The following is a 27899-nucleotide window of genomic DNA, read 5'->3' as shown; positions in this document are numbered from 1 at the left end:
GGCACCAGTTTCGTGGGACTCTTTCGGTTCACATTTGTTCCAGAAATGAACCACACCCTGGATTTAGCCAGCTGGAAAGCAAAGATTTTTTCCCCCTTTGATCAGACTAGAAATCATTGAATTTAATAGTCAATGATTTTCTACTGTCAACATGTATTAGACACGAATTGTCAAATGCAGCCTTCCCACCCAATAACCCCAATGCCCTGATCTATCACTCCCTCTAATTCCAGCCAGCCTCTTTGGAAATCGGAGAGGGCCCAGCATTGAAAAGGCCCTTCGGGTAAGCAAACAAACAGAAATAAAATATTAGCTGTTAAATAGCAATATCACTTAGACTTATATACCGCTTTATGGTGCTTTACAGCCCCCTCTAAGTGAGAAATAGAAAAGACCCTTTGCCCCAGCCACTGCGGTTTCAAATTAGGTAAAGGTAAAGGTTCCCATCGCACATATGTGCTAGTCCTTCCCGACTCTAGGGGGCGGTGCTCATCTCCGTTTCAAAGCTGAAGAGCCAGCACTGTCCGAAGACGTCTCCGTGGTCATGTAGCCGCCATGACTAAACGCCAAAGGCATACGGAACTCTGTTACCTTCCCACCAAAGGTGGTCCTTATTTTTCTACTTGCATTTTTTATGTGCTTTCAAACTGCTAGGTTGGCAGAATCTGGCTCAAGTAACAGGAGCTCACTCAGTTATGCGGCACTAGGGATTCGAACTGCTGAACTGTTGACCTTTCAATCGACAAGCTCAGCATCTTAGCCACCGAGCCACCGTATCCCTACCTGCAGTTTCAAATTAAGGAGCAGTAAATATCAGATCATTTGCTCCTCTTTTGGTGAGAATATATGAATTCCATGTTATTAACCGTTAAAGACAGCTGATGGTTTGCATGGCCTAGATGTTTCAATGGCCACACTGTTTCACGAATGGTTTTTCTAGAAATCTATGGAGTTGGAAGTTCCCTTGAGGCCACTTTATCCTTTGTGAGTTGTGTGCAAGTGTATTGTGTGTTTGGGCCTTGGTTTGACCGTGATTTTGCTTTCCGACAATGCCCCTGGGATTAGAGAGCCATAGCTTTGTGGACATCAAGGGCTACATCAAGCCATTTCTTCTGCTGGTGGAAAAATTGATGCTGGGGAAGAAATAGCAATAACACTTATTATTTATTTTTTATTTATTATTTATTTTTATTTATTAGATTTCTATACCGCCCTACTCCCGAAGGACTCAGGGCGGTGCACAGCCAAACAATAAAAACACATACAATACAAAATTTAAAAAATAGAATAAAATCAAATTAAATAATTTTGGCCCCGACAAATTTAAAACCCCAAACTTTTAAAACCAATTTAAAATTGAATATATAAATACTAAAAAATATTTAAAATTTTAAAAATCTTTTATAAAAGAGGGGGAAAATTAGGCCAGGCCGGCCTGGTGAAATAGTAAGGTCTTTAAGGCGCGGCGGAAGGTGCGCAGATCCGGGATCCTCCGTATCTCTGGGGGGAGCTCGTTCCAGATAGTAGGTGCCCCCACAGAGAAGGCTCTCCCTCTGGGGGCCGCCAGTCGGCATTGTTTGGCTGACGGCACCCGGAGGAGCCCCTCTCTATGGGAGCGTACCGGCCGGTGGGAGGCTATTGGTGGTAGTAGGCGGTCCCGCAAGTACCCGGGTCCTAAGCCATGGAGCGCTTTAAAGGTGGTAACCAAAACCTTGAAGCGCACCCGGAAGACCACCGGGAGCCAGTGCAGCTCGCGCAGGAGAGGTGTTACATGGGAACGCCATGTCGCTCCCATTACCACCCGCGCGGCCGCACTCTGCGCCAGTTGGAGCCTCCGGGTGCTCCTCAAGGGGAGCCCCATGTAGAGAGCGTTGCAATAGTCCAGGCGGGAGGTGACAAGGGCATGAGTGACCGTGCGTAAAGAGTCCCGATCCAGAAAGGGACGCAACTGGCGAATCAGGCGAACCTGATGAAAAATCCTCCCGGTCACGGCCGTCAAGTGCTCTTCTAAAGACAGCCGTGAGTCCAGGAGGACGCCCAAGTTGCGAGCCCTCTCCGTGGGGGCCAATGATTCGCCCCCAATAGTCAGTGATGGCGTCAACTGACTATATCGGGACGTCGGAAACCACAGCCACTCAGTCTTGGATGGGTTGAGCCTGAGCCTGTTCCTCCCCATCCAGATCCGTACGGCCTCCAGGCACCGGGACATCACTTCAAGGGCATCGTTGGGGTGATCCGGGGTGGAGATGTACAGCTGGGTGTCGTCAGCGTACTGATGGTACTCCACCCCGAAACCACGGATGATCTCGCCCAGCGGCTTCACATAAATGTTGAACAGGAGAGGCGAGAGGACCGACCCTTGCGGCACCCCACATATGAGGGGCCTCGGGGTCGACCTCTGTCCCCCTGTCAACACAGACTGCGACCGGTCAGAGAGAAAGGAGGAGAACCACCGCAACACAGTGCCTCCCACCCCCAACTCTTCCAACCGGTGCAGCATGATACCATGGTCGATGGTATCAAAAGCCGCTGAGAGATCTAACAGGACCAGGACAGAGGAGCACCCCCTGTCCCGAGCCCTCCAGAGATCATCAACCAACGCGACCAATGCCGTTTCCGTGCTGTACCCGGGCCTGAAGCCCGACTGGAACGGATCCAGATACGTCGTTTCATCCAGGTGCTGGGGGAGCTGTTGCGCGACCACACTCTCAACAACCTTCGCAACAAAGCGAAGATTGGAGACCGGACGATAATTTACCAACATTGCCGGGTCCAGGGAAGGCTTCTTGAGGAGAGGCCTCACCACCGCCTCTTTCAAGGCGGCGGGAAAGTCACCCTCACTCAGCGAAGCGTTTATAATCCCCTGGAGCCAGCCTCGTGTCACTTCCCGGGAAGCCAGTACTAACCAGGAAGGACACGGGTCCAATAAACAAGTGGTCGCGTTCAGTCTACCCAGAATCCTGTCCACGTCCTCAGGGGTCACAGGATCAAACTCATCCCAGATAACATTCTCAAGACCTGCCCCTGTCTCTCCCCCTGAGACTACCCAGTCGGAGTCCAAATCTTCCCGAATCTGAGTGATTTTGTCATACAGATACTGAACAAAATCCTCGGCTCTACCCTCCAAGGGGTCCTCCCGCGCTTCCTGGTGGAGCAGGGAGCGGGTCACCCTAAAGAGGGCGGCCGGGCGATTATCTGATGACGCAATAAGAGCAGCAAAATAACTACATTTCGCTGCTTTTATCGCCACTAAGTAATTCCTAATGTGGGATCTTACTAGTGTCCGGTCAGATTCAAGAAGACTGGCCCTCCAACTACTCTCTAGGCGTCTTTTCCGGCGCTTCAACTCCCTCAGCTCCTCGGTAAACCAAGGAGCCAATTGAGATCGGCGCCGGGTCAGAGGCCGCAAAGGCACGACCCGATCCAGAGCACCAGCAGCCGCCCTATCCCAGGCGGCCACCAGGTCTCCAGTCGAGGCGTGTGCCAGAACCTCAGGAAATGGCCCAAGCTCCGTCTGGAATCTGTCAGGTTCCATCAGGCGCCTGGGGCGGAACCATCTGACCGGCTCCGCCTCCCTGCGGCGGGGTGCAGCGGTTTGAAAGTCGAGACGAAGGAGAGAGTGATCTGACCATGACCAGGGTTCAGTAACTATATCCCCTATATCAAGATCCCTCAACCACTGTCCAGAGACAAAAACCAGATCCAGCGTGTTTCCCCCTGTGTGGGTAGGGCCATGAATTAACTGGGTCAGGTCCATAGCTGTCATGGAAGCCATGAACTCCCGAGCCATCTCTGACGTCTCACCCACGGACGGCAGGTTGAAATCCCCCATAACCATAAGCTTAGGGGTATCAACCGCCACCGCGGCGATGACGTTGAGTAGCTCGGGCAACGCTGTTGCCACGTGGCAGGGAGCCAGGTACGTGATCAGCAAACCCATCTGAACCCCATGACCCCATTTCACAAAAAGGGATTCACAGCCGGCCGTCTGAGGAACAGTGGCCTCCCTCGGTCTCAGACCTTCTTTAATGATAACCGCTACCCCCCCGCCCCTCCCCTGTGACCTCGGCTGATGGAATGCTTGGAAACCTGGCGGGCACATTTCAATGAGGGGAACCCCCCCCTCCTGGCCCAACCAGGTCTCCGTAATACCTGCCAGGTCCGCACCCCCCTCCTGAACAAGATCACAGATGAGGGGGGCTTTATTTACTACGGACCTGGCATTGCACAGCATCAGCCGAAGGCCTGGGTCCTGAGGGTCTATGCAACCTGAGGAGCGAGTAGAGCCTTGGGGGCCGGAGCACGCCACCGCTCGTAGACAGCGAGTGCGCACTCCCCTAACACGATATGGCCCCCTGCTCCCGCCATATCTACCCCTCCTACCTACAGTACTGATGTTCAAAAAACTATCCGGACAAGCTCTAACCCCCCCCTCGATCCCGGGCCCTCCATCCCCCACACCACGCTTCACTGCCAGACCCGACCCTCCCCCTTGTGGGTTATCCCCCATACCCACAGCCCGAATTCCAATCTGACCCTCCCCCTCCCTAGGACCCCTTAAAAATTTGACTAAAAATTTTGTTAAAAAACCCCTCAATCCCCTCGTTTTCACATGCCACCTCTCTGGGTCCCAAAACCCTTCCTTGAGGTGGGCCCTCGATAGTGAGGAGGGCCACATCTGCGAGAAGGGGGAATACACCGCTTCACAGTGCTTTACAGCCCTCTCTCTAAGTGGTTTACAGAATCAGCATATTGTCCCCAACAATCTGGGTCCTCATTTTACCAACCTCGGAAGGATGGAAGACTGAGTCAACCTTGAGCCAGTGAGAATCGAACTCCTGGCTGTGGACAAAGTCATCCTGCAACACTGCATTCTAACCACTGCGCCACCACGGCCCATTCCCAATGGCTTCGCATTTTCACGATTATTTAATCAATACCCTTTCCTCTGAACAAACGGTCTCTCTGTCTCTAATGTTTCGATCTGTGCAATCATAATTTCAAGGAGCATTTAGGTGTCCAACATTTAATCCGTGGCGAGGCAGTGGTTAAAATGCAGTATTGCAAGCTAACTCTGGGCACAGCCAGGAGTTCGAACCTGACTAGGTTAAGGTTGACTCGGCCTTCCATTCTTCCAAGATCGGTAAACTGAGGTAAAATAAACTGCATGGCCAGATGCCGGTGGAAATCAATAGGATGGAGGGGGGGAGGGTCAATGTGTGACCTTCTCTTGGAGAAACCTTGCAGTAATTTATGATCCAAATTACTCCCATTATACTTCTAGAATGTGGTTTAATTTAAATGTGACACCCTAACTCCGTGATGGCGAACCTATAGCACGCATGCCACAGGTGGCACCCGGAGCCATATCGGTGGGCACGTGAGCTCAACTCCAGTGCGCATCTGCACGCTGGACAGCTAATTTTCGGGCCTTCTAGGCCCACCGGAAGTTGGGAAACAGGCTGTTTCCAGCCTCCGGAGGGCGTCCATGGGGGTGGGGAATGTCTTTTTTGCCCTCCCCAGACTCCTAGAAAGGCTCTGGAGCCTGGGGAGAACGAAAAACGGGCCTACTGGGCCCACCTTGTGCCAAAAGCAGGGGGAGCGAGGGGGGATCACACACGCATGCACGGGGGCAGGGGGCATAGAATTATGGGTGTGGGCACATGTGTGTGTGACCCCCCCACACTCCCCCTGCAATGGCAAAAAGGTTGACCATCACTGTCCTAACTCATCAGCGTGAGAGATGACTCCTTGCTTGAGGAAGCCATCAAAAACACTTTGCCATCACATCCCTTCTCCAGCAAAGGTCTCCATACTCATGAGTGGGAGCTTCCCTAACCAATGCTTTGTTTGACTTTGACGTCTGCTCCATCCAGACATCAGAGAGACTTTTGATCTCAAACTGGTTGAGACCAAAAATCTCTTAAGGTACAAAACTGCAGGAGTTGGGCTGTTCTTCCACTTTGGATTTTCTCTGAGCACCTATAACAGCATCATACCCGGCTCCTTCACAAGGTCATGGTTGAAAAGAAGATGTTTCCTGCTCTTCAAAGCGGGCATAGATGCGCCCTCTTGAAAGTTACCCATTGATATGTCTAATTTTTCCATGAGGTTGCTCATGATTGTTATGTTTTCCTTCGCAGGCGGTTACCGGGAAAAGTTTCGGAAGCAAGAGTTTTCGCGCTGCTTTAGAAAATGGGATCCTTCTTTGCGAGTAAGTATTCTGAGCAGGGTGAAATCTAAAATTTGTTACTACCGGTTCTGTGGGCGTGGCTTGGCGGGGGGGCAAGGTGGGTGTGGCCATTTTTTTTTTTTTACTTTTAAAACCATTTTTTCTACAACCTCTTTGGCTAAGAGGTTGTAAAAAAATGCTTTCAAAAGGCTCTGACGATCCAAGCTGAGTTCCCTGATCAGGGAACTCAGCTGGGATCGCCTGAGCATTTAAAAGAAAAAACCCTTTTTTTCTTTTAAATGCCTTTGACGAGCCGCGTGATCATCAGAGGCTTTTTTTTTTTTAAACTTTTAAAAGCATTTTTTTGGCTGAAGTTGTAGAAAAAATGCTTTTAAAAGTAAAAAAAAAAAAGCCTCTGATGATTGTGCGGCTCAGCTGGGCATGGGGGGGAGGGCAGGGATTTTTGCTACCAGTTCTCCGAACCACCTGTCTCCATCGCTACTGGATCAGGTGATCTGGTCCGAACCGGGAGCATTTCACCCCTGATTCTGAGCCAGAAAAGGCCAGGATGTCTTTGTGAAAAGCCCCTACTGTTGAACTAATACTATTGTCAATTCCTCTGAAGCTGCAGAAGCAATTCTGCCTTCGTGACGGAGAGACTTTTTATGGTGTTTTGGTATCTTATAAATAGGTTTATACCAGTGGTGAAATCTTCCCTGGTTTGCCACCAATTTGCTGCCCACACGTGCGCAGTGCACGCCAAATGCACACTGCGCACATGTGCAGGCGCCGTGTACACTAACACACACTGCATGTGTGCGCATGTGCAGTACAGGCCAAACGCAAACTTCGCGGGAAAAAGCTTGGGAAGGTAAGTAGAACAGTGAGGGGGTTAACAGCTGTGCCGCGCGATTTAGATTCACTAGAAAACAGGATTTCCTGCTTTCTAGCAATTTTAAATCGTGCGGCACAGCTGATCGTCGGAAATACTGGTTCGGAGGAACCGGTAGCTTTTTTTTTTTACTACCGGTTTGCCCGAACCGGTAGTTTTTATCACTATCGGTTCCCCCGAACTGGTGCGAACCGGTTGCATTTCACCACTGGTTTATACTCTACTGTATATGGCTATATTGAAAAAAAAATCAAGTTAGCTTAGCTGGCTGAAGGATGGCTTGTCCCCAAGTATTTTTGCGTAGCCCAGGTGTCAGCAGCCTGCGGTTCCGGAGCCGCATTTGGCTCTTTGAGCCCTCTGTTGTGGCTCCCTGTCAGATGATCCCACTACTGGCTGGCCCCGCCCTTCACCCTCCCCTCCCAGTCACTCCTTGCCTGGCCTGAGAAGGTAAGGGCAATGGTGGGTGATGGAGAAGTGGCCGGGGCAGAGACAGAGAGATACAGAAAGAGAAGTGGGGAGAGAGGTGGGAGGGAGGGAGAGAGAGATGTCAAAAGGATTTTGTGGTTCCCGATGTTTTTAAACAACCAATTCTCTGCCCTAATGACCGGCTGGGTAGGCGTGGCTGGGGGGAGGTCATGTGACTGGTGGAAGTGAGTAACATCGACTTGGTCACGCCCACCCAGGTTTTGTGGCTCCCGGTGTTTTCTTTTCTGTGGGAAACGGGTCCAAATGGCTCTTTGAGTGTTTAAGGTTGGAGACCCCTGGCCTAGCCAATCAGTCAGGGAGAGTCAATGCACCTTCTGAGTGCCATCAATTAAATACAGGAAGTCCTTGACTTACAACAAAATCATTGAGTGACCGTTCAAAGTTATAAAAATCACTGAAAAAAATGACCATTTTTTACATTTATGACCGTTGCAGCATCCCTTTGGTCACATGATCAAAATTCAGACACTTGGCAACCGACGACAGTGGCGGTATCCAGGGATCATGGGATCCCCTTTTGCAACTTTCTGGCAAGCAAAGTCAACAGGGAAGCAAAGATTCACTCGACGTAACAATTGCAGCGGTTCCTAACTTAGGAACTTAACAGTTGCAGCAGTTCCTAACTTAACAATTCCTAAGTTAACAATTGCAGTGGTTCACTTAACCGTGGTGACAAGTAAAGTTGTAAAATGGGGCAAAACTCAATTAACAGTGGTTTTGCTTAGCAACAGTCATAAGTCAAGGACTACCCATATTGTCACCCTATTGTAGGACCTAAGAATGTGCTTTTTGCAATGTTATCCCCCAAGAAATGTTGTGTGAGAAATGGTTAAAAATGCGGTTATTCTCCCAGGCTTTGGGATAGGGTGGTTGGGGGAGTCACTATGATTTGGGGTTTTTATTGGGAGTGTATAATCTTCTGGTTGATTGTGACTTTTTCTAAATACAGTATGTTGTGGTTGCCTTTTAATTGTAAGCTGTCCAGATTGGTTAAGGAGTCAGGAGGTCTCGAAATTGAATTAAATTAGCAAACTTATTTGAAGAGGAAACACTGGAAGGAAGAAAAAACTTTGAGGTGGGAAGGGGAATGTGGAAGGGAGCCCAACTGGAGTTCCTAAAAGTGGCCATATTTTTTTTTCCCCTGGATTCCCTACTGGGTTTCTGGACTAGCTGATCCAGATCACTGCAATATTAACTGTCATTTTAAAGCATCCTTTAGATAATCTTGCCTATTAAAAAATTTCTGCCCTGTGTCATGTTTGGCAATGCTATTTTGGTAAAAAATAAAACCACCCTGGTTTCAGAAACTCAGCAACCCGGAAACTGGAGTCTTTTGTTTTTGTTTATTTTGCTTTGGTTTTGGTTTTGACAAACCATCTTGCTATTGAAATAATAATTCAGACAATGCTCCTCATATGTTCTAAGGCTGCATAAATGTCTCCCAGTGCAAGTTTCCTTCCAGCCTTTCCTGCCTCCTTTTATTAATTTTCTCCTTCTGGAAGTGGAGATCTTGTGTGCATCGTTCAGTGTATCGATAGAACGCGGGACAATTTTAAAGAGTAAACAATTTCAAAAGCATGAATAATTCCTTCTGAGAGTCTTCCACCTTTCCATTCTTACTCTTATTCTTCTTCCTCCTCCTCCTCCCCTCCTCCTCCTCCTCCTCCTCCTCTTCTCCTCCTCCTCCTCCTCTTCTTCTTCTCCTCCTCCTCCTCTTCTTCTTCTCCTCTTCATTCTCCTCCTCCTCTTCTCCTCCTTCTCCTCCTCTCCTCCTCCTCCTCCTCCTCCTCCTTCTCCTCCTCCCCCCCTCCTCCTCCTCCTCCTCATCATCATGATTTTTCCCACCAAGTGCAGGGTCCACTTTTTGGATCAACAAACACCATCTTTTGCACTCAGATGCATCATCCAAGTCCAATTGGATATTTTTTCATGTCTGCATTTATTATATCTCGCCATCTTTGCTTTGGTCTTCCATAAGGGGCACTTGCCATCTACATTAAAGTGAAGGCAGTGTAGGGAACAGTGTCAGGTGCTGCTTGTAGAACATGGCTGTATCACTGTTGGTGTTTCTCCTGGATTTTTTTTTCTGATATTGGCGTGGTGCCCACTTGTTCCCAAACTGAACTTTTTTGAAAACTGAACTTCTCCAAACTGAACTTCTAAGTTCTTGTTTATGTGTTTGTTTATTTTCTATAGCCACCCATCTCAAACAATTGACTCTGGGCAGAGAACAATGCTGAATAATTAAAAAAAAAAAAAGAGCCTTGGTAGTACAGTGGTCTAAGGCACCATGTTATTAAGCTGGTTATTAAGACCAGCTGCCTGCAATTACTGCAAGTTCAAATCTCGCCAAGGCTCAAGGTTGACTCAGCCTTCCATCCTTTCTAAGGTAGGTAAATTGAGGACCCAGTTGTGGGGGCAATAAGCTGACTTTGTATAAATATACAAAAAGGATGAAGGCTATTGCTGAGCACATTGTAAACCGCCCTGAGTCTCCAGAGAAGGGCGGCATATAAATCAATTTTTTTAAAAAAAAAAAAACAACTACAATATGGTACAAAAATGAATAGGATAGGATAGGGATAGGGAAAGAATAAAGAATATAATAGGAATAGAATAGAATAGAATAGAATAGAATAGAATAGAATAGAATAGAATAGAATAGAATAGAATAGAATAGAATAGAATAGAATAGAATAGGAATAAGAATAGAGTAGAGTAGAGTAGAGTAGAATAGAATAGAATAGAATAGAATAGAATAGAATAGAATAGAATAGAATAGAATAGAATAGAATTCAATTCAATTCAATTCAAAATTGGCAAAGTGTGATTGCACACACTAGGAATTTATCTCCAGTGCATAAGCTCTCATTGCTTTCAAACATACAGGGTTCATACAAACATAAGCTATCTGTGTACATACAAACCACAAAGTGATAAATCATAAGATACAATCATAAATCATAAAAGACAAACAAATGGATAAATCGTTAAGATAAAAATAGGAGAAGGTAATAGGATAGATGAGAAGGATAATAGCAACCCAGCCCTACTACACGGATAAATATCCTTAGGCTAAAAATAAATATTATAAAGCAACTAAGAAAACAATGTTTAAAGATGATAATATAGGCAGGATATGGGGCCCCGCACACCTTTTGGCCCCCCAGTCCTGGACACACAACAAGATCTTCAAGGCCTTACAAGAGGCCAACAGGCTGAAGGCCATCCTGATCTCCAAAGGGAGAACGATAGGCAGAGAATTTTAACAACTTTAAAGTAGCTTTTATTGTTTTTGGCAGGCAATGAAATGTGAGAATATACAATGTTTGGCAGATGGAGATCTCTTTCCAAAGCTAGCATTTTATGCTAACGAACACCCACATGCAAGCAAAATATATTCTGATTTGGATGCTACCCTTTAAAATGAAATTTTTTAAAAAAAGGAACGAGGAAAAAGGAATAAGAATTTTTGGGAAGATGCATTAAAAAATGCACAGGAAGTCTTCTAGTCCAACCCCCTGCTCAAGCAGGAGACCTAAAGAAGAAGAGGTCAACCTATTTTCAGGAGACCCTATATGCCACTCTGGACAAATGGCCCTCCAATCTCTTCTTGAAAAGTCCAGTGATGGAGTTCCCACAACTTCTGAATCAATATGTCCCTAAATTCTGGATGTTAATATTCTTGGTTTTTTTCCATTCAGTTGTGTCAGATTCCCAGAGACTGCCTGGACACGTCCCTGCACTTTTCTTGGCAAACGTTTTCAGCAAGGCTTGGCCATTGCCTCCTGACTTTGGAATGATTTCAATCTATTTTTATTACATGAAGGGAGGAGGAAAATAAAAGACAAGCATGGTTTGCTTTGTTTTTTTGTTTGATGGGGCACCTTACTTACTTACTTTACTTTTTACTTTTATTGAATTTGTATACCGCCCTACTCCCGAAGGACTCAGGGCGGTGAACAGCTATAGAATAAAACATATAGATACAAAATTTAAAATAAACTAAAACGAATTAAATAATTTGGCTGAACAAATTTAAAACCCCAATAATTTAAAACCAAATTTAAAATTTCCATTTAAAAAGGGGAAAGACTTAGGTCAGGCCAGCTTGATGAAATAAGAAAGTCTTGAGCGCGCGACGGAAGGTGCGCAGATCCGGGATCCTCTGTATCTCCGGAGGGAGCTCGTTCCAGAGAGTAGGTACCCCCACAGAGAAGGCTCTCCCCCTGGGGGCCGCCAGTCGACATTGTTTGGCTGATGGCACCTGGAGGAGCCCCTCTCTATGAGAGCGTACCGGCCGGTGGGAGGCTATTGGTGGTAGCAGGCGGTCCCGTAGATAACCAGGTCTTAGCTTTACAGCTTTTCCAAAGCCCCAGAAGGCAAGACAAGAAATAATGGATGGAAACTAATCAAAAAGAGGAAAAAAGCTGGAATTAAGGAGAACCTTCCTAACAGTGAGAACAATTGGTCAGTGGAACAGCTTGCCTTCAGAAATTATGGCTGCTTCATCACTGGAGGTTTTTAAGAAGAGATGGGCAGCCACTTGTCTGAAATTGTATAGGGTCTCCTTCTTGAGCAAGGGGTTGGACTAGAAGACAACCAGTGTCCATTCCAGTTTTATTCTGATTGATTGATTGATGATCTTAGCACCACTTAGTCATTGCTGAGCTATCAAGGAAAACCAGTTGTTCCCTTACCTTGCGTTGCATAGAAGAATAGATACTTAAGAGGTAATTGTTCTTGGGTACCATGGGATTGGAGGTGATGGTGTAGGGTTTCCTGCTTAAGCAGTATTGGATTAGAACTCCAACTTCCCTTCCAACTCTGCTATTCTATTCTATTCTGTTCTGTTCTGTTCTGTTCTGTTCCGTTCCGTTCCGTTCCGTTCCGTTCCGCTCCGCTCCGCTCCGCTCCGCTCCGCTCCACTCCACCATTCCATTCCATTCCATTCCATTCTATTCTATTCTAATTCACTTCTAGTTGATCCCAGTGTTTTGGGCATTGAATCAACCAGCAGTCCTTCAACCTTGCTTAAAGCAGAGCATCCTGGTTCCCACTCCTGTTCTTAAAGTCAGTGGAGCTGATTCATATCTGCTCTTTACTTAACAGCTGGGAAATAAATAATCGCCAATAAATGTTCCATCTAATAGAAATGATCTCCAGTAGACCAGTCGTAATAAGTCACCAGTCATTAAATAAAAGTGCTTATGCATAATTATCAGCAGAGCAGGCACCAAAAATGGACTGACTTGGGTCTCAATAAAATCTATTTTTAGGAGAGGTTTGAAGCCTCTTCAAAGACAGTCTTATGAGAATCTGGCCACTGATGGTTTATTCTGAGGATTTTTGAAAATCCGAGTCAAACTAGGGAAGAAATTGGTTAGCTTTTCTGCTGTTCACACACTGGGATCTTAACTCACACCGCAAAGTTGATTGTGTCTTGTTTTTCAGAAAGAACTGATAAGTCTAACCACTTTCTGATATTATAAACTGTATCTTTAAGCCAGCAGCCATCTAATTGTGTTCCAAGAAACTCAAGAGTTTAATCAGTTTTATCAGAAATTTATTCCACAACAAAAGAGATTTTAAAAGATTTTGGATTGTTGATTCATACATAGTGATACTGAGACCAGCCGAAGATTTGGCAAGAATTTAGGATGAAATCTTTTGCTTAAACAGAGCAGAGTTTCCTTGAAAGCAAAGAAAATTTAAAAAACACACACACAATATTTTAGATAGCCAGCTATGTGAAGCTCCCATTTAGCATCTTTCATTAATATAGTGTATTTATTTTCCAAGGGTTAACAAAATTTTGATTTAATATAGATCAGGTATCTAATCTATGCAAAAGCTGAATTGAACAATATATATATTGTTCGATTCAGCTGATGAAGGGAGGAGAACTTGTGGGTTAGAGGTTAATACAACTGCCTAACATGCAGGTAGCCCAAGTTTGAATCTGAGTAAGGGTATGACTAACTGATGAGAGCTAAATAGCTTGAAATAGATCTATACTAGTCTCCCTTTATTTCTTTATCAGCGAAATATAAATGATATATTTATCTTGGTAGTATCTTTAGCCTTGGTAGTACAATGGTCTAAGGCACCCTGTTATTAAGCTGGTTATTAAGACCAGCTGTCTGCAATTACTGTAAGTTCGAATCTCGCCAAGGCTCACGGTTGACTCAGCCTTCCATCCTTTCTAAGGTAGGTAAATTGAGGACCCAGTTTGTGGGGGCAATAAGCTGACTTTGTATAAATATACAAAAGGATGAAGGCTATTGCTGAGCACATTGTAAGCCGCCCTGAGTCTCCGGAGAAGGGCGGCATATAAATCAATTTTTTTTTTAAAAAAAAGTATGTATGTATGTATGTATGTATATGTGTGTGTGTGTGTATATATACACACACACACACACACACACACACACACACACACACACACACATACATATACCCTGTTTCCCCCAAAATAACACATAACCAGAAAATAAGACCTAATGCGTCTTCTGGAACAAAAATTAATATCAGACCTGGTCTTATTTTCGGGGAAAAACGGTATGTGTGTGTGTGTTTACATATACATATATACATGCATGCATGCATACACACACACACACACACACATATACATGTATATATATAAATACACACACATATATACATAGATATTAAAAGTACAAAGTAGTACAATATATATATTGTGTGTGTTTATAGAAGAGGGGAAGAGAAAGCATTACTTTGTACTCATAATGCGTATGTTTAGAATTTAAAAATGTGTTTAAATTTTTGATTAACCCTCTCTCTCTCACTTTTTTAATAGTCTAATTAACAAGATCAAACCTGGCATCATTAAAAAGATCAACCGTCTGTCAACACCAATAGCTGGACTGGTAGGTAGTAAAATTTTGGGTTTTTGGCATTGTATGAGGGGTAGTTGGCACCAATCCTGATTAAAGCTTTATTGTCTCATAATCACAGCTTATTTTTCTGGGGGGTGATGAAGATTTATTGGTTGTCATTCATACCGGTTAGCCATGCCATGACTAATAATCAGAGGTGGGTTTCAGCAGGTTCTGACCAGTTCTGGAGAACCGGTAGCGGAAATTTTGAGTAGTTCGGAGAACCGGTTGTAAAAATTCTGACTGGCCCCACCCCCATCTATTCTCTGCCTCCCAAATCCCAGCTGATCGGGAGGAAATGGGGATTTTGCAATAACCTTCCCCTGGAGTGGGGACGGAATGGAGATTTTACAGTATTCTTCCCCTGGAGTGGGGTGGGAATGGAGATTTTACAGTACCCTTCCCCTGCCACGCCCACCAAGCCATGCCACACCCACTAAGCCACACCCACAGAACCGGTAGTAAAAAAATTTGAAACCCACCACTGCTAATAGTTCAATTTTGTAGTAGTTCCTCTAGACAATTGTCATCAAGATGCAATATGAATCTTAACCATAAAAAGCATAACTTTTGTCTTCCATTTCTCCTTTCAAACGCAATGTTTTGTCCAAAGAGAAGGGGATCTAATCAGAAATGCGGTTGTGGTCCATAAGCAAAAAATAGCCTGTAAGAACCACGAGTTGTGACAATTCTGGGTTCTTCCCTGATGGAAGTGGTGTTGGGTGCAGGCAGATTTTGAGTTAGGTTCCTAGGCAACATACCCAACGGAAATGGTTCCAATTCGAATAAACCTGGATGATGTATTTTCCAGCTGGTCGTCTGTCTTGAGATGGCTTGGTGCCTTGATCTACAGCAGGCTCCTGACAAGCTTAAGGATTGGATGAGGTGGTCTCATCCCTTCTGCCCACTCTCTTCTTATGCAACATCCATGATCATTCCAAATGTTTATTTTGTTCCCTCCCACCCCCCACCCCTGCTTTGGTGCATTAATAAGCCCAATCCTACACGATGCCTGTGTGTTTTGAAGTCAAACTCTCAAAGCCACAAGGAAGTATGTGAATTTTTCCCAACAAAAGGATGGTGGGGGAACCTTGTGAATTCTGATAATAATAATAATCATGATCCAGATCAGGGTCCTGTGTAAATTAAAAAGGAGGAAAAGGAGGAGAAGGAAGCCTCTTCTTAAACATTATACAATGCAAATCAACACATCAGGGGTGAAATAAATTCCCCTACCGGTTCTGTGGGCGTGGCTTGTTGGGGGGAGGTCATGTGACTGGGTGGGCGTGGCCAACTCAACATCACTCACATCGAGGGGCTCCTCACCGGCCCCTCCCCTCCCAACCACTCCTTGCCGCGAATGGCAGGAAAATGGGGAGGGGAATATTCCTGCCTACCATTCTTCCCTCAGTCTGTGCTGAGCTTGAGGAATGGATGACAGGCAGGAAAATCCCCTTCCCCATTTTCCTGCCTTCCACAAAAATGGCTCCATTCCAGCTGCTCCCCCCTGTCCTCCTCCCTCCTGGGGACTACCTTAAAGGGACAGGCTGCAGCAACTCCGTTCAGAATGGGGGGAGAAAAGTTTGCATTCTCTCTGCTGCATTTAACATTGAATTCTGTGGAATATCGAGCGGCCGGAAGAGGTGAGCAGCGATCGGCCAGGTGTGGGTGGGGCCAAGGAGGGGTAATTATTACCGGTTCGGGGAACTGATGCCCATAATCCCTAGCGGTTTTCCCAAACCGGTCCAAACCAATAGGATTTCACTCCTGCAACACATCTTCTAAATAGAATAAGAGTTTCCTCAATGGTCAGTATTAAGAAGGCTTTTTAAAAAAATCAATATCTACGTCCGTCCGTCCATCCACCCACCTACCTACCTACCTACCTACCTACCTACCTACCTACCTACCTACCTATCATCTCTCCCTCCTTCCCTCCCTCTCGCTGTCTCTCTCTCTCTCTTTCTGCAACAAGCATTTTAAAGGAGGCATGCATACTTTGGGTCAGCCTAGTCTCCAAAGCACCTAAGAGCAGGACAAGAAGCAATGGGTGGAAACTAATCAAGGAGAGAAGCAACCTAGAACTAAGGAGAAATTTCCTGAGCGTTAGAACAATTAATCAGTGGAACAACTTGCCTCCAGAAGTTGTGGTTTCTCCAACACTGGAGGATTTTAAGAAGAAACCGGACAACCATTTGTCTTAAATGGTATAGGGTCTCCTTCTTGACCAGGGGGTTGGACTAGAAGACCTCCAAGGTCCCTTCCAACTCTGTGATTCTGTTATATCGACTGGACCAAATTCTGGGCTTTCATCTGAAAGGGGGTGGTAATTTTAAGAACCATAAAACTGTGACCTTTCTCCAAAATGCTGCTCATAGCAAAGTACATTTTTGGGTGTTTATTTGAAAATGTTTGGGGAGAGATTGATGTCCTTGGTTGTTTTCAATTGGGCATTGTGTTTGCTAGGAGGGCAGAGTTCCAATTAGCAAATTCCATCTCTGTTGCTCTTTATATAAAATGTTCTATGGGCTTTTAAAGCTGCAGCGAATAAACGGAGACGTTTGTAAAAACAACAACGACAACAACAACAACAAATGCTTGCCTAGAAAAGCTAGGAATTGCTGAAAAATAAATGATCAGGTCTCCAGCCAGTCCTGTGTCCTTAGGCAGCAAAACTGTTTCTGAATATTCACCCCATGATCTGTTCAGAATGGCACCCTTTTGTTTTTCAAGAGGAGAAGTTAAGGCGATGAAGTCATGTTTCAGCTCCCCTTGGGTCATGGAGGAAAAATACTTTCTGTAGTTACTCATCGTGACCAAGCTCTCCCAGTCTCAGCCAAGACTTCATATCTTTGGGGGAGAAATCACCTAATTAACACAATCGCAACAATTCCACCACTGCAATTCTGCTCCTGGGTATTACGTTTTGGGTTCAAAAACCCCTTGAAACTTTCCTCTTTTTGTTTTTTTTGTAGAAACTCTTTCTTTCATGGAGCTGGAAGAAGAATATTCCCCCCCCCCAAACCTATTTAAAGGATTGTAATGCTAGGATTGCATAATGGTGACTAAACAGATTTATTCTGCATACATACACACGGAGTGGTGCATAAATTCTTGCCCGGCTTTGGTTATGATGTTATTTCTGCCTTCTTATTCACCTAAACCATATAAACATCGTCTCCTGTCGTGGAGGTGGGACCATCTGCAAGTGATTGGTGGGTGGTGGCTGTGTTTGCCCTTTGATGAAACAAAGGAGGAATTTTCTATAGAGGATGGAAAACATGGTCTCCAGAGGTGGGTTTCAGCAGGTTCTGAACAGTTCTGGAGAACTGGTAGCGGAAATTTTGAGTAATTCGGAGAACCGGTAGTAAAAATTCTGACTGGCCCCGCCCCCAGGGGCCCGGGGTGAGCATAAACCAGGGTGGGTGTGGCCAGATTGACGTCACTTGTGTCAGGGGGCGCCTGTGGCGGCCCAAGCGCTCTGCCAGCTAGAAGGGCTCCCGAGCTGCGTTTTTGGCTGCGATAGCCTCCTGCAACCCTCCGCCAGTGAAAACAGAGCCTGGGAGGGCTGCCGGCAGGTTCGCCATCACGGCACCTGAGTAAGAACTTTTCCTTCTCTCTACTCTCCTCCCCCAAAGTAACACTCAATTTTCATTTGAGTTGAGTTGAATAAGAAGCCAATCCACCTCAAAAGCCAAGCAGTACCAATGAACTGCTGGGAATCAGGCAAACACACATCTGTCCCTAATTTAATTGGGTTTGACTTTTTCGGCAGCTGCCTTTGCATTCCACCACATGGTAGCGCATGAATTCCTGTTGGCATTAAGTGGTGAGATTTATCTCCTTGCCTTCCCTCCAGGAGGCCAGGGTAGAATACAGGTAATCCTTAATTTACGACGACAATTGACCCCAAAATCTCTGTTGCTTAGCAAGACACTTGTTAAGTGAATTTTTACCCCATTTTACCACCTTCCTTTTACCACCATTGTTAAGTGAATCAATGCGGATGTTAAGGAAGCAACACCGTTGTTAAGTGAATCTGGCTTTCCCATTGATTTTGTGTCAGGTGTGCCTCCTTTCAGGACTCAAGAAAGAAAAACCCCGACTCCATTTTCATAGAGAAAGGTACTTTTACTGAGTATGAACTGAAAGCAACCAAAAAAAAAGCAAGGTCTGAGGCAATAGGCGCAAAAATCACATATAGGAAGCATCCTTAAAACCCTGCCTCCAATCGTCCAGTCAGGATTATCCAATCCACATCCCCCGCAGGGGTCATGTGGGGTGCAGCTTCCAATGGTGCCATCCTCCTGATAGGCCACGACGGTTGACCTTGAGTGATTATCAGCGCTCTTCCCAGCTACGGAGAAAACGCTGAGGAAAACTTCCTCCCTTCTTCTCCACCAGCTCACTTCCCCCCCTCCCAGACATTCAAACAGCTCCCCCCTCCCCCCATTACAATGGCAGCCGACCAATCAAGCAATAAAAAGGCGGAGGCTGACATTTAGCTTGTCAGAAGGTCTCAAAAAGTGATTACACAACCACTGGGACTCTGCAAACCGGTATAAATATGAGTCTGTTGCCGAGCATCTGAATTTTGACCATGTGACCATGGGGATGCTGTAACGGTTGTAAGTAGACCGTAAGTAAACACTCTCATAGAGAGGGGCTCCTCCGGGTGCCGTCAGCCAAGCAGTGTCGACTGGCGGCCCCCAGGGGGAGGGCCTTCTCTGTGGGGGCACCCACTATCTGGAACAAGCTCCCCCCGGAGATACGGAGGATCCCGGATCTGCGCACTTTCCGCCGTGCTCTTAAGACCCTCCTATTCCAGCAAGACGGCCTGGCCTAATTTTCTCCCCTTTCTTTTCAATTTTTAAATTGGAATTTTAATTTGTTTTAAATTATTGGGATTTTTAATTGTCTTGGGCTAAATTATTTAATTTGGTTTTAATTATGTTTCTAACTTTTGTATTTATGTATTTTATTTTGTGCCTGTTCACCGCCCTGAGTCCTTCGGGAGTAGGGCGGTATATAAATTTAATAAAACAAACAAACAAACAAACAAGTGTGAAAAACGGACGTAAGTCCCTTTTTCCCAGTGCTTTTGTAACTTCATACGGTCAGTAAACAAATAGTTGTAAATCAAGAACTCTCCGGACTCTCTCCTCTGTTTTTCTTCACAATAAGGAGCCCATGAAGGAGGCTGGGCTGGGGCAGGGGGAGATATCAGGACTACCCCCCCCCAAAGTCATGTAGGGAGCTTCTGAGGCTGGGGGGAGGGGTTATAAATGGGTCCCTCAATTGTAGTGCAGTAGTACTTTAACCAGGATGTCACTCCTGCTGGTCCTATTTCAGTTACAGAAATGCCTTCATTTTTTTAATAGGATTTTATTTTTTATTTTTTCACGTATCATATTCCCACCACCCAGGAAGGTAATGACGGCTCGTCAAATTATAAACCCTTCAAAGAAGATGTATAATTTGGTCACTATATAAATGCAAGTTGTAAAAATTAATCGCCGCCGTAGCTGTCACGGTTTATGAACTGAAGTACTTCCTGATTCCCTTTTACAGTCACAGGGAAAGATTAAAAAGTGATGGAGTAGCCTTCCTTAGTACACTCCCTCCCTATGCAAAGAGGGGAAATAATGTTTAAGCTTTAAAGGCTATTAAAGGCACACTTAATTTGCTCCGAGGATTGCCCAATAACTGTAAGACCTATTTGATTTATGTGTGAAACAAATGTGGAATTGTAAATAGTCTAGAACAGCCGGTGGCACTGGTAGCATAAAGCCCATTTTCGCCATAAATGCAGACAAAATAATGCTAAATACCAGCAACCAAACCCTCATATTAAGTATCTTTTCTGAGCATGACCAGGTACTCCTCTAAAATTCAAAACATGCTTTGGAGAACCAGGATATGTTTCTGTACCCAAAAGTCAGAAAAGGATAGGATAGGATAGGATAGGATAGGATAGGATAGGATAGGATAGGATAGGATAGGATAGGATAGGATAGGATAGGATAGGATTCTTTGTTGGCCAAGTGTGATTGGACACACAAGGAAAATTGTCTTTAGGTGTATATGTTCTCAGTGTACATAAAAAGAGAGAAAAAAAATACATTCATCAAGAATAAAAAGATATAAGACTTAGTGATAGTCAAGGTAACTAATAAGCTATCAAATCGTACTAGGAAAAAACAATATAGTTGAAAGATGCAAGCCATATGGTTATAGTATTAAGTGGGAAGAGATAGATACCAGTAAGGAAGAGAAGAATAATAGTAATACAGTCTTAGTAAATTATTTGACAGTGTTGTGGGAATTAGTTGTTAAGCAGAGTGATGGCATTTGGGGAAAAAAATGTCCTTGTGTCTGTCTGTCTGTCTGTCTGTCTGTCTGTCTGTCTATCTATCTATCTATCTATCTATCTATCTATCTATCTATCTATCTATCTATCATTTATTTATTTATTTATTTATTTATTTATTTATTTATTTATTTATTTATTTATTTATTTATTATATTTCTATACCGCCTTCCTCCCGTAGGACTCAAGGCGGTGTACAGTCAAGAAAAATATAGATACATAAACATAATAAAATTGCTAATTAAAATTATTATTATAACATAGTTTGGCCCAATTAAATAGAACCTAAAATTAGATAACATTTTAAAAACATTCACATGTTCATATGTTTAGCCCTGAACATTATATTATTATATTAGACAATATAATATTATATTATAATATAATAATATAATATAATATAATATAATATAATATAATATAATATAATATAATATAATATAATATAATATAATTAATATAATATTATAATATAATATAATATAATATAATATAATATAATATAATAAATATAATATAATAAATATAATATAATATAATATAATATAATATTAGACAATGTATCTAATAGACATGTCTAGTAGACATGTCTATTACATGTCTAACAGACATGTGTCTAGTAGACATGTCTAATAGACGTGTGTCTATTGAACATTGAACAGAATCCACCCAAGCGTCTTCCTCAGGCCTTTCCTGTCCAGATGTTCCTTTGGTTCTGCCATGCCTGGTCACAAAAAACCTTTCCCACAACCCTTTTCTTCTATTCTGCTCTAGAATCAGGGATGAAATGCTCCCGGATCGGACCGGATCATCCGATCCGGTAGCGATTTTTCCCTGTGGTTCGGCGATCCAGTAGCGATCGCCGCCTGGGTGTTTTTTTGCGCATGCGCCGAAGGTGTGCATGTGACATGAGCGCATGCACGAGCAATGTGAGTGCGCACGCGTGGCGCGTGCCCTTCCAAACCAGTAAGGAAGGTAAGTAGATTTCACCCTGTCTCGAATGAATAGTGGGACATGCTGAATAATTTAATTATTTCATCTGTGCTAAATTACAGATGGCAGGGTAGTTGCAGTTCCTAAGCCATTGCTATTCAAATTATATTTATCCCCCCTGCGGGTCCAATTTCCAAAGTGAGTGGTGAGACCAGGGATCGGATTTAGGTTTCTAAGTTGGATCTTGTTGTGGAGAATTCCAGATATGACTGACGTTGGACGGAGCTTGCCAGGAAGGGAAAAGAGATGGCCTTCCTCTCTTGAGGTGCTTCTGGTTGGCGGTTGAGCTTCTCTGTCGGTGGAGGGAGGACGTATCCTCACAACTCAGAAACTTCAGGTTGGGAGGCAGCTTCCAGACCATGCCACCTTCCCGTCCCCAAAAATCAAACCTGTTTGACTGTCCGTCTCTAGTTTGATTGTATTGTGCACGCGTGGTAAACATGGGAACCTCCTGAGCAGCTGGGATCACGTTCACCGTGGTGGAAACACAAACAAGTCAACATGTTGTATTGGTGGCTGATTCAGCCCAACAGCGAAGGCATTCAAAAATCCTGGGTGTACGCATTCTTGTTTTCCAGCGAGCCCGATGACAAGGGATTATGCCAGGGAGTTGGCAGCTCGTCCCCTGGCAGGCTTGAACCCCAAACTGGTTTGACCAGAAGATGTGCATTCTAGTCAGTGTGAAGCAAAAAGAAACCTCGGAGGATCGGAGGAGGACTGTTGTCTTCTTTTTTGCTGTCTCCTTGTTGTCGAATGTCCTTCAACATAGGAGCCAGTGAGTAGGCAGCCCTGAGAATGGGTGGGTCAAGAATGCGCATACTTGCCCTGCCCTGAACACTTCCTGGCCAGCTCTCTGCAAGCTTGTCTTTCTTCTCCATCTCTAGTTTCAAAGTGAAGTTTTTTATGATGTGCATCATCGGTGCTGATCGGCATTCCCTTCATTTTTGTTGACGCCGGGTAGGGAGACGGCAAACTTCTGAGCAAGCTCTGCCTTTATCAGCAGGCTCTGAGGGTTTGGTGAAGTTGATAGCGGCGAGAAAGGAGCCACCACCAGCTGCCACAGCAGCCCATGCCTCGGATAGAAATGAGGATGGGCCTTAGGAAGTGTCAGGAGCCTCCAGCCCTCCACGCTCTAGGTGGGGATTAACCCCCTTAGAGCAAGGGTCCCCAACTTCCAGGGCATGGACTGGTACTGATCCGTGGCCTGTTAAGAACCAGCCTGCACAGCTGGAGGTGAGCAGTGGGCGAGCAAGTGAAGCTTCATCTGTATTTGACGCTGCTCGCCACCACCTCAGCTCCACCTCAGCTCATCAGACTTTAGATTCTCATAGGAGTGTAACCAGAGGTGGGTTTCAGCAGGTTCTGACCAGTTCTGGAGAACCGGTAGCGGAAATTTTGAGTAGTTCGGAGAACTGGTAGTAAAAATTCTGACCGCCCCCACCCCCATCTATTTATTTATTTATTTATTGGTTCGATTTATATGCCGCCCTTTTCCGGAGACTCAGGGCGGCTTACAATGTGTTAAGCAATAGCCTTCATACTTTTGTATATACCTGCTTAGTAGGGCTTTCGCCCCCACCCCCCAAGCGGTGTTCTTTTTTTATACAAAGTCAGCTTATTGCCCCAAAAACCGGGTCCTCATTTTACCTACCTCGAAAGGATGGAAGGCTGAGTCAACCTTGAGCCTGGTGAGATTTGAACTTGCAGTAATTGCAGGCAGCTGGTGTTACTTAACAGTGCTTTAGACTGCTGCGCCACCAAGGCTCTGCCTCTCAAGTCCCAGCTGATCAGGAAGAAATGGGGATTTTGCAGTAACCTTCCCCTGGACTGGGGTGGGAATGGAGATTTTACAGTATCCTTCCCCTGCCACGCCCACCAAGCCATGCCCATCAAGCCATGCCACGCCCACCAAGCCACACCCACAGAACCAAAATTTTTTACTACTGGTTCTGTGGGCGTGGCTTGGTGGTGGGGGTAATGTGACTGGGTGGGCGTGGCCAACTTTTTTTAAAAAAAAATTTTTCAAAGCATTTTTTTCTAATGCTTTGAAAAGCCTCGGCCGATCAGGCAACTCAGCCGGGATCGTCAGAGAGGCTTTTTAAAAAATGCTTTGAAAAGCCTCTCTGACAATCAGGCAACTCAGCTGGGATCGTCAGAGACTTTTCAAAGCTTTTTTTTTACCCCCTCTTCCGCCGAAGAGATTGCAGAAGAAAATGCTTTGAAAAGCCTCTGACGATCCCAGCTGAGTCGCGCGATCATCAGAAGCTTTTTTTGTTCTTTTAAAAGCATTTTTTTTGTTGGAAGAGGTTGTAGAAAAAATGCTTTTAAAAGTGAAATAAAAAAGCCTCTGGTGATCGTGCGACTCAGCTGGGCATGGGGAGGGGCGCAGGGATCCGCAGCGCCATCGCTATCAGATCGGGCAATCCGGTCCGAACCGGAAAAGCATTTCAGCCCTGGTTTTCTCCACCTCTCGGCCATTGTTAGATCAAAGGGTGAGGTCAGGAGGCTAAGAGGGAAAATGAAAGCAAACTCTCTCAATTTCAGTTGTGTACATTTTCTGGGGTAGTTAATTTATGTTTTCCTCTCTCTCTTTTTCCCCCTGTGGCAACAACTTCAACCTATAGCCCCAGATTCATGTCATCCTCCATTTAACCATCTGTTAAATGGGGACAATGACATTCCCCCCCTCCAACCCCTAGGCAGCACTGCTGGGGATGATGGTTGTCTAGTCTAAAACACTGGGTGTGCCTGTTTTGAACCTCTCCCTGGATTTGGCCTCCAATTGCACAACTGGAAACCTTTAAAAAAAAAGCCATAAAACCATAAAATTAGATGGAATCTAATGCTTTCATTAGGACATTTTGACTTTTCAAAGCCATTTGGGCAATATTTCTAAGTCAAGCAATGCTCACTGTTGGGAAGTTTATTTGCTTATTAATCAAATTTCTGTGACTGACGTTCAGTGATGGCTGAAACTGCTGAGTCTTCTTCTTCTTCTTCTTCTTCTTCTTCTTCTTCTTCTTCTTCTTCTTCTTCTTCTTCTTCTTCTTCTTCTTCCTCTTCCTCTTCTTCCTCTTCTTCTTCTTCTGTTTGTCTTCTTCTTCTTCTTCTTCTGTTTGTCTTTTCTTTTCTATTTTTGCTCAAGTGTCATTTTCTCCTTTTGCCTATCTCATCTTGTTGAAGATAACACCGATCGCAAGCTTGGTTATTCGCTTGTCAGCTGCTGGGCTTATGGTGGAATGGGTGTTTGTCTGCACGAATAATTTCAGAACCAGGAAAAGGTTTAAAAGGTTCTGCCTTTTAAACGCAGGCTGCATTTTAAATCGGGCTGCTCGCCGCCCTCGGGATGGGGGAAAGCCACTAATTTGAGAGCTTCGCAAAGGATCAGGCAAATTAATAGGGAAGCAGGTTCTCAGTGACATCATGCTTCAATTATGAGCTGTTGGGAGGATGAGTGGAGCAGGCTAATTCCTGTCTTTGAGACCCCTCTGGTCCTGGCCCTTCCCTCGAGCATGCTGATCCCAGCCAGCCATGTCTACGCAGGGAAGGACCTTCTGCACATGTGCAAACCTGCAAACCTTCTGCACATGCGCAGAGGGTAAAAAACAGGAAGTAATGGCATCCAAGCCAGTGGGCAGAGCCTCACACTGCCGCCGCTACCAGTTCTCCAAAACACCCTCCGCTACCAGTTTGCCCGAACCAGTGCGAACCAGTAGCATTTCACCCCTGTCGCGAGGGTCGCACGTGCCTCCCCCCTCCCCCCCGAGCTCCGTTTTCACTGGCAGAAGGTTGCAGGAGGCAGTTGCAGCCGAAAACAGAGCTCGGGAGCCTGTTTTCGCTGGCAGAGCATTTGGGCCTCCACAGGCGCCCCCGACATGAGTGATGTCATGCTGGCCACACCCACCGTGGCCACACCCATTCCAGCTCCTGAGGTCAAACACAACCCTGATGTGGCCCTCAATGAAATCAAGTTTGACACCCCTGCTCTAGGCCAACTGGGTAGACAGTGGATAGGTTTTGGATTCCCTCAAGGTAGCCCTTATGGTGGAGTTAATGGAATCCTGTGCAAAACCCCCATGTGGATAATTTCTGGTTCCGCTGCCCCTTTGACACCCCAACGCAGTGTGCCAAATTGACCTAAGTAGGAGGCCATTGGCATCATCCACCAGAGCTGTTCTCGTGCTCTTAATAGGTAAGCTAAATTACTAGGACCCACCCGGAATACACACATTGTGTGCGCCGCAATCCAGCTCCATAAAATTTGCAGGAAATTGCCTGCAAAAAAATGGGATGGTTCCCATGGAGAATAGTGGATGGTTAGAGGTGGTTTTCATGTACGTCTTTCAGTTCCGTGGCAGCTGTCAAATTCACCACGTCCTTAAGAAGAGGATTTAATCCCTGCAAGCTTCTCTTAGCACCTGGGTTAGCCCCTGATGGGATCTGGACATGCATAATCTTTAATGCTACTCCACCTTCCTAAAGGGAGCAGCGTCCAAAGCCGATCCTGGATTTCCCTGGTCTTAGGCTCAATTCCTTACTTCTTTGTAGGGGGTTGCCAAGAGACAAGTGCATCTAGAACATAGTACCACGGAAGGAAACAAAAAACAAAAAAAAAACCAAGACAGTACAGTTTACATTAAGAAATAGGGTGCGGCTGGAAATGTGCAGCTTTAGTTTCACTTAACATGCAGTTCCACAAAGCCGTAGCTAAGTGCATGATCATACGGTCTTAGGGGCAGCCCAACGGATTTATTCTCTGTAAAAGAGCTTATTTATTATTTCGCTAGCCTTAATTTGTAGCCCAAGATTCTGCGGTTTCATGGCCGAACTTGTGATGTCCGCGGTACTTAGACAAAAGGAACTCACAAAATTAAAAAATGGCAGCAATCCGGGATATTTCATTATTGAGTTCAATGATTGACATTTTAAAGGGAGTTAAATTTCTACCTATTAGCAGAATAGAAGGCAGGAGAACGATGGTCTTACTTGCTCTTCTATCTCCCTCTCCCACCTTTCCCCTCTTCTGTATCCCTTCCTCTCTCTCTCTCTCCCTCTCTCTTGCTCTCTCTCTCTCTCTCCCTCCCCCCTCTCTCTCCCTGCCTCCCCCTCTATGTCTCTCCCTCTCTCCCTCCTTCTCTCTCTTGCTCTCTCTCTCTCCCTCTCTCTTGCTCTCTCCCTCCCTCCCTCCCCATCTGTCTCTTCCTCCCTCCCTCTCTCTCTCCCTCCCTCCCCCTCCCTCCCTCTCCCTCTCTCTCTCTCCCTCTCTCTTGCTCTCTCCCTCCCTCCCCTATCTGTCTCTTCCTCCCTCCCTCCCTCTCTCTCCCTCCCTCTCTCTTTCTCCCTCCCTCTCCCTCTCTCTCCCTCCGTCTCTCTCTTGCTCTCTCTCTCTCCCTCCCTCCCTCTCTCTCTCCCTCCCTCTCCCCCTCCCCCTTTCTCTCCCCCTCTTTCTCACTCATAATAAGGTCAATAATGGGGGATATTTCCTGGGACTGAAATATTGTTTAGCACAGACACACGTGCAAACATACACACAAACACACATTCACACACTGAAAATATTCATACTACCTCGCACCATTTTTCTTTAGAATACTAGGGGAAACTGTAGGTTTCATTCAAGGCAGTGATTCATCAACGTTACAAGACCGAAAAGGACAAACTACTGTTGAATTGATTGGGAAGAGAAGGAGAAAAAGATGTGAGAACTTGCCAGGAAGGAAGGAAGAGAACAGAAAGGAACTGAACATTTATATAGCTAGAACTGGGATGCTGTCGTAAATGGAATTACTTAAACTCGAAACAGCTTCAGAGTTGTTGACTTTTCCAGAGATTTGTCACAAGGGTTGGTCAGTGTGTGTGTGTGTGTGTAAGAAAGTATGTATTCTACCAATATATATAATCTGTAGCAATTTGAATATGCTAGAATTTATGGTTTTTTAAGGTATTTCAGTTGCTTAAAGAATGTCAAGATTAACTTTCGTACAGTTACAGATATAGTGTTCCTCAGGTAGTCCCGGACTTACGACCGCAATTGGCCCCCAAATGTATGTTGCTAAGGGAGACATTTGTTCAGTGCGCTTT

General features: G+C 45.2%; 1 protein-coding gene across 24 annotated transcripts in view; it reads left to right on the top strand.

Moving 5' to 3' along the window:
* The window catches only part of LMO7 (LIM domain 7), a 169857-nt gene that overhangs the window by 51423 nt on the left and 90535 nt on the right, over window positions 1-27899 (top strand). For all 24 annotated transcript variants that reach the window (XM_087895542.1, XM_087895540.1, XM_087895534.1 and 21 more), the window contains 2 exons: window positions 6144-6214; window positions 14377-14446. In XM_087895542.1, the coding sequence (XP_087751668.1) occupies window positions 6144-6214; window positions 14377-14446 (141 nt within the window). The remainder of the gene's footprint in view (window positions 1-6143; window positions 6215-14376; window positions 14447-27899) is intronic.

This window comes from Pantherophis guttatus, chromosome 5 (assembly GCF_059756535.1).
Source record: "Pantherophis guttatus breed Tessera chromosome 5, ASM5975653v1, whole genome shotgun sequence".
Classification (NCBI taxonomy): domain Eukaryota; kingdom Metazoa; phylum Chordata; class Lepidosauria; order Squamata; family Colubridae; genus Pantherophis; species Pantherophis guttatus.
Note: the sequence above shows the minus strand (reverse complement) of the source record. Positions and strands in the feature narration are given on the sequence as shown.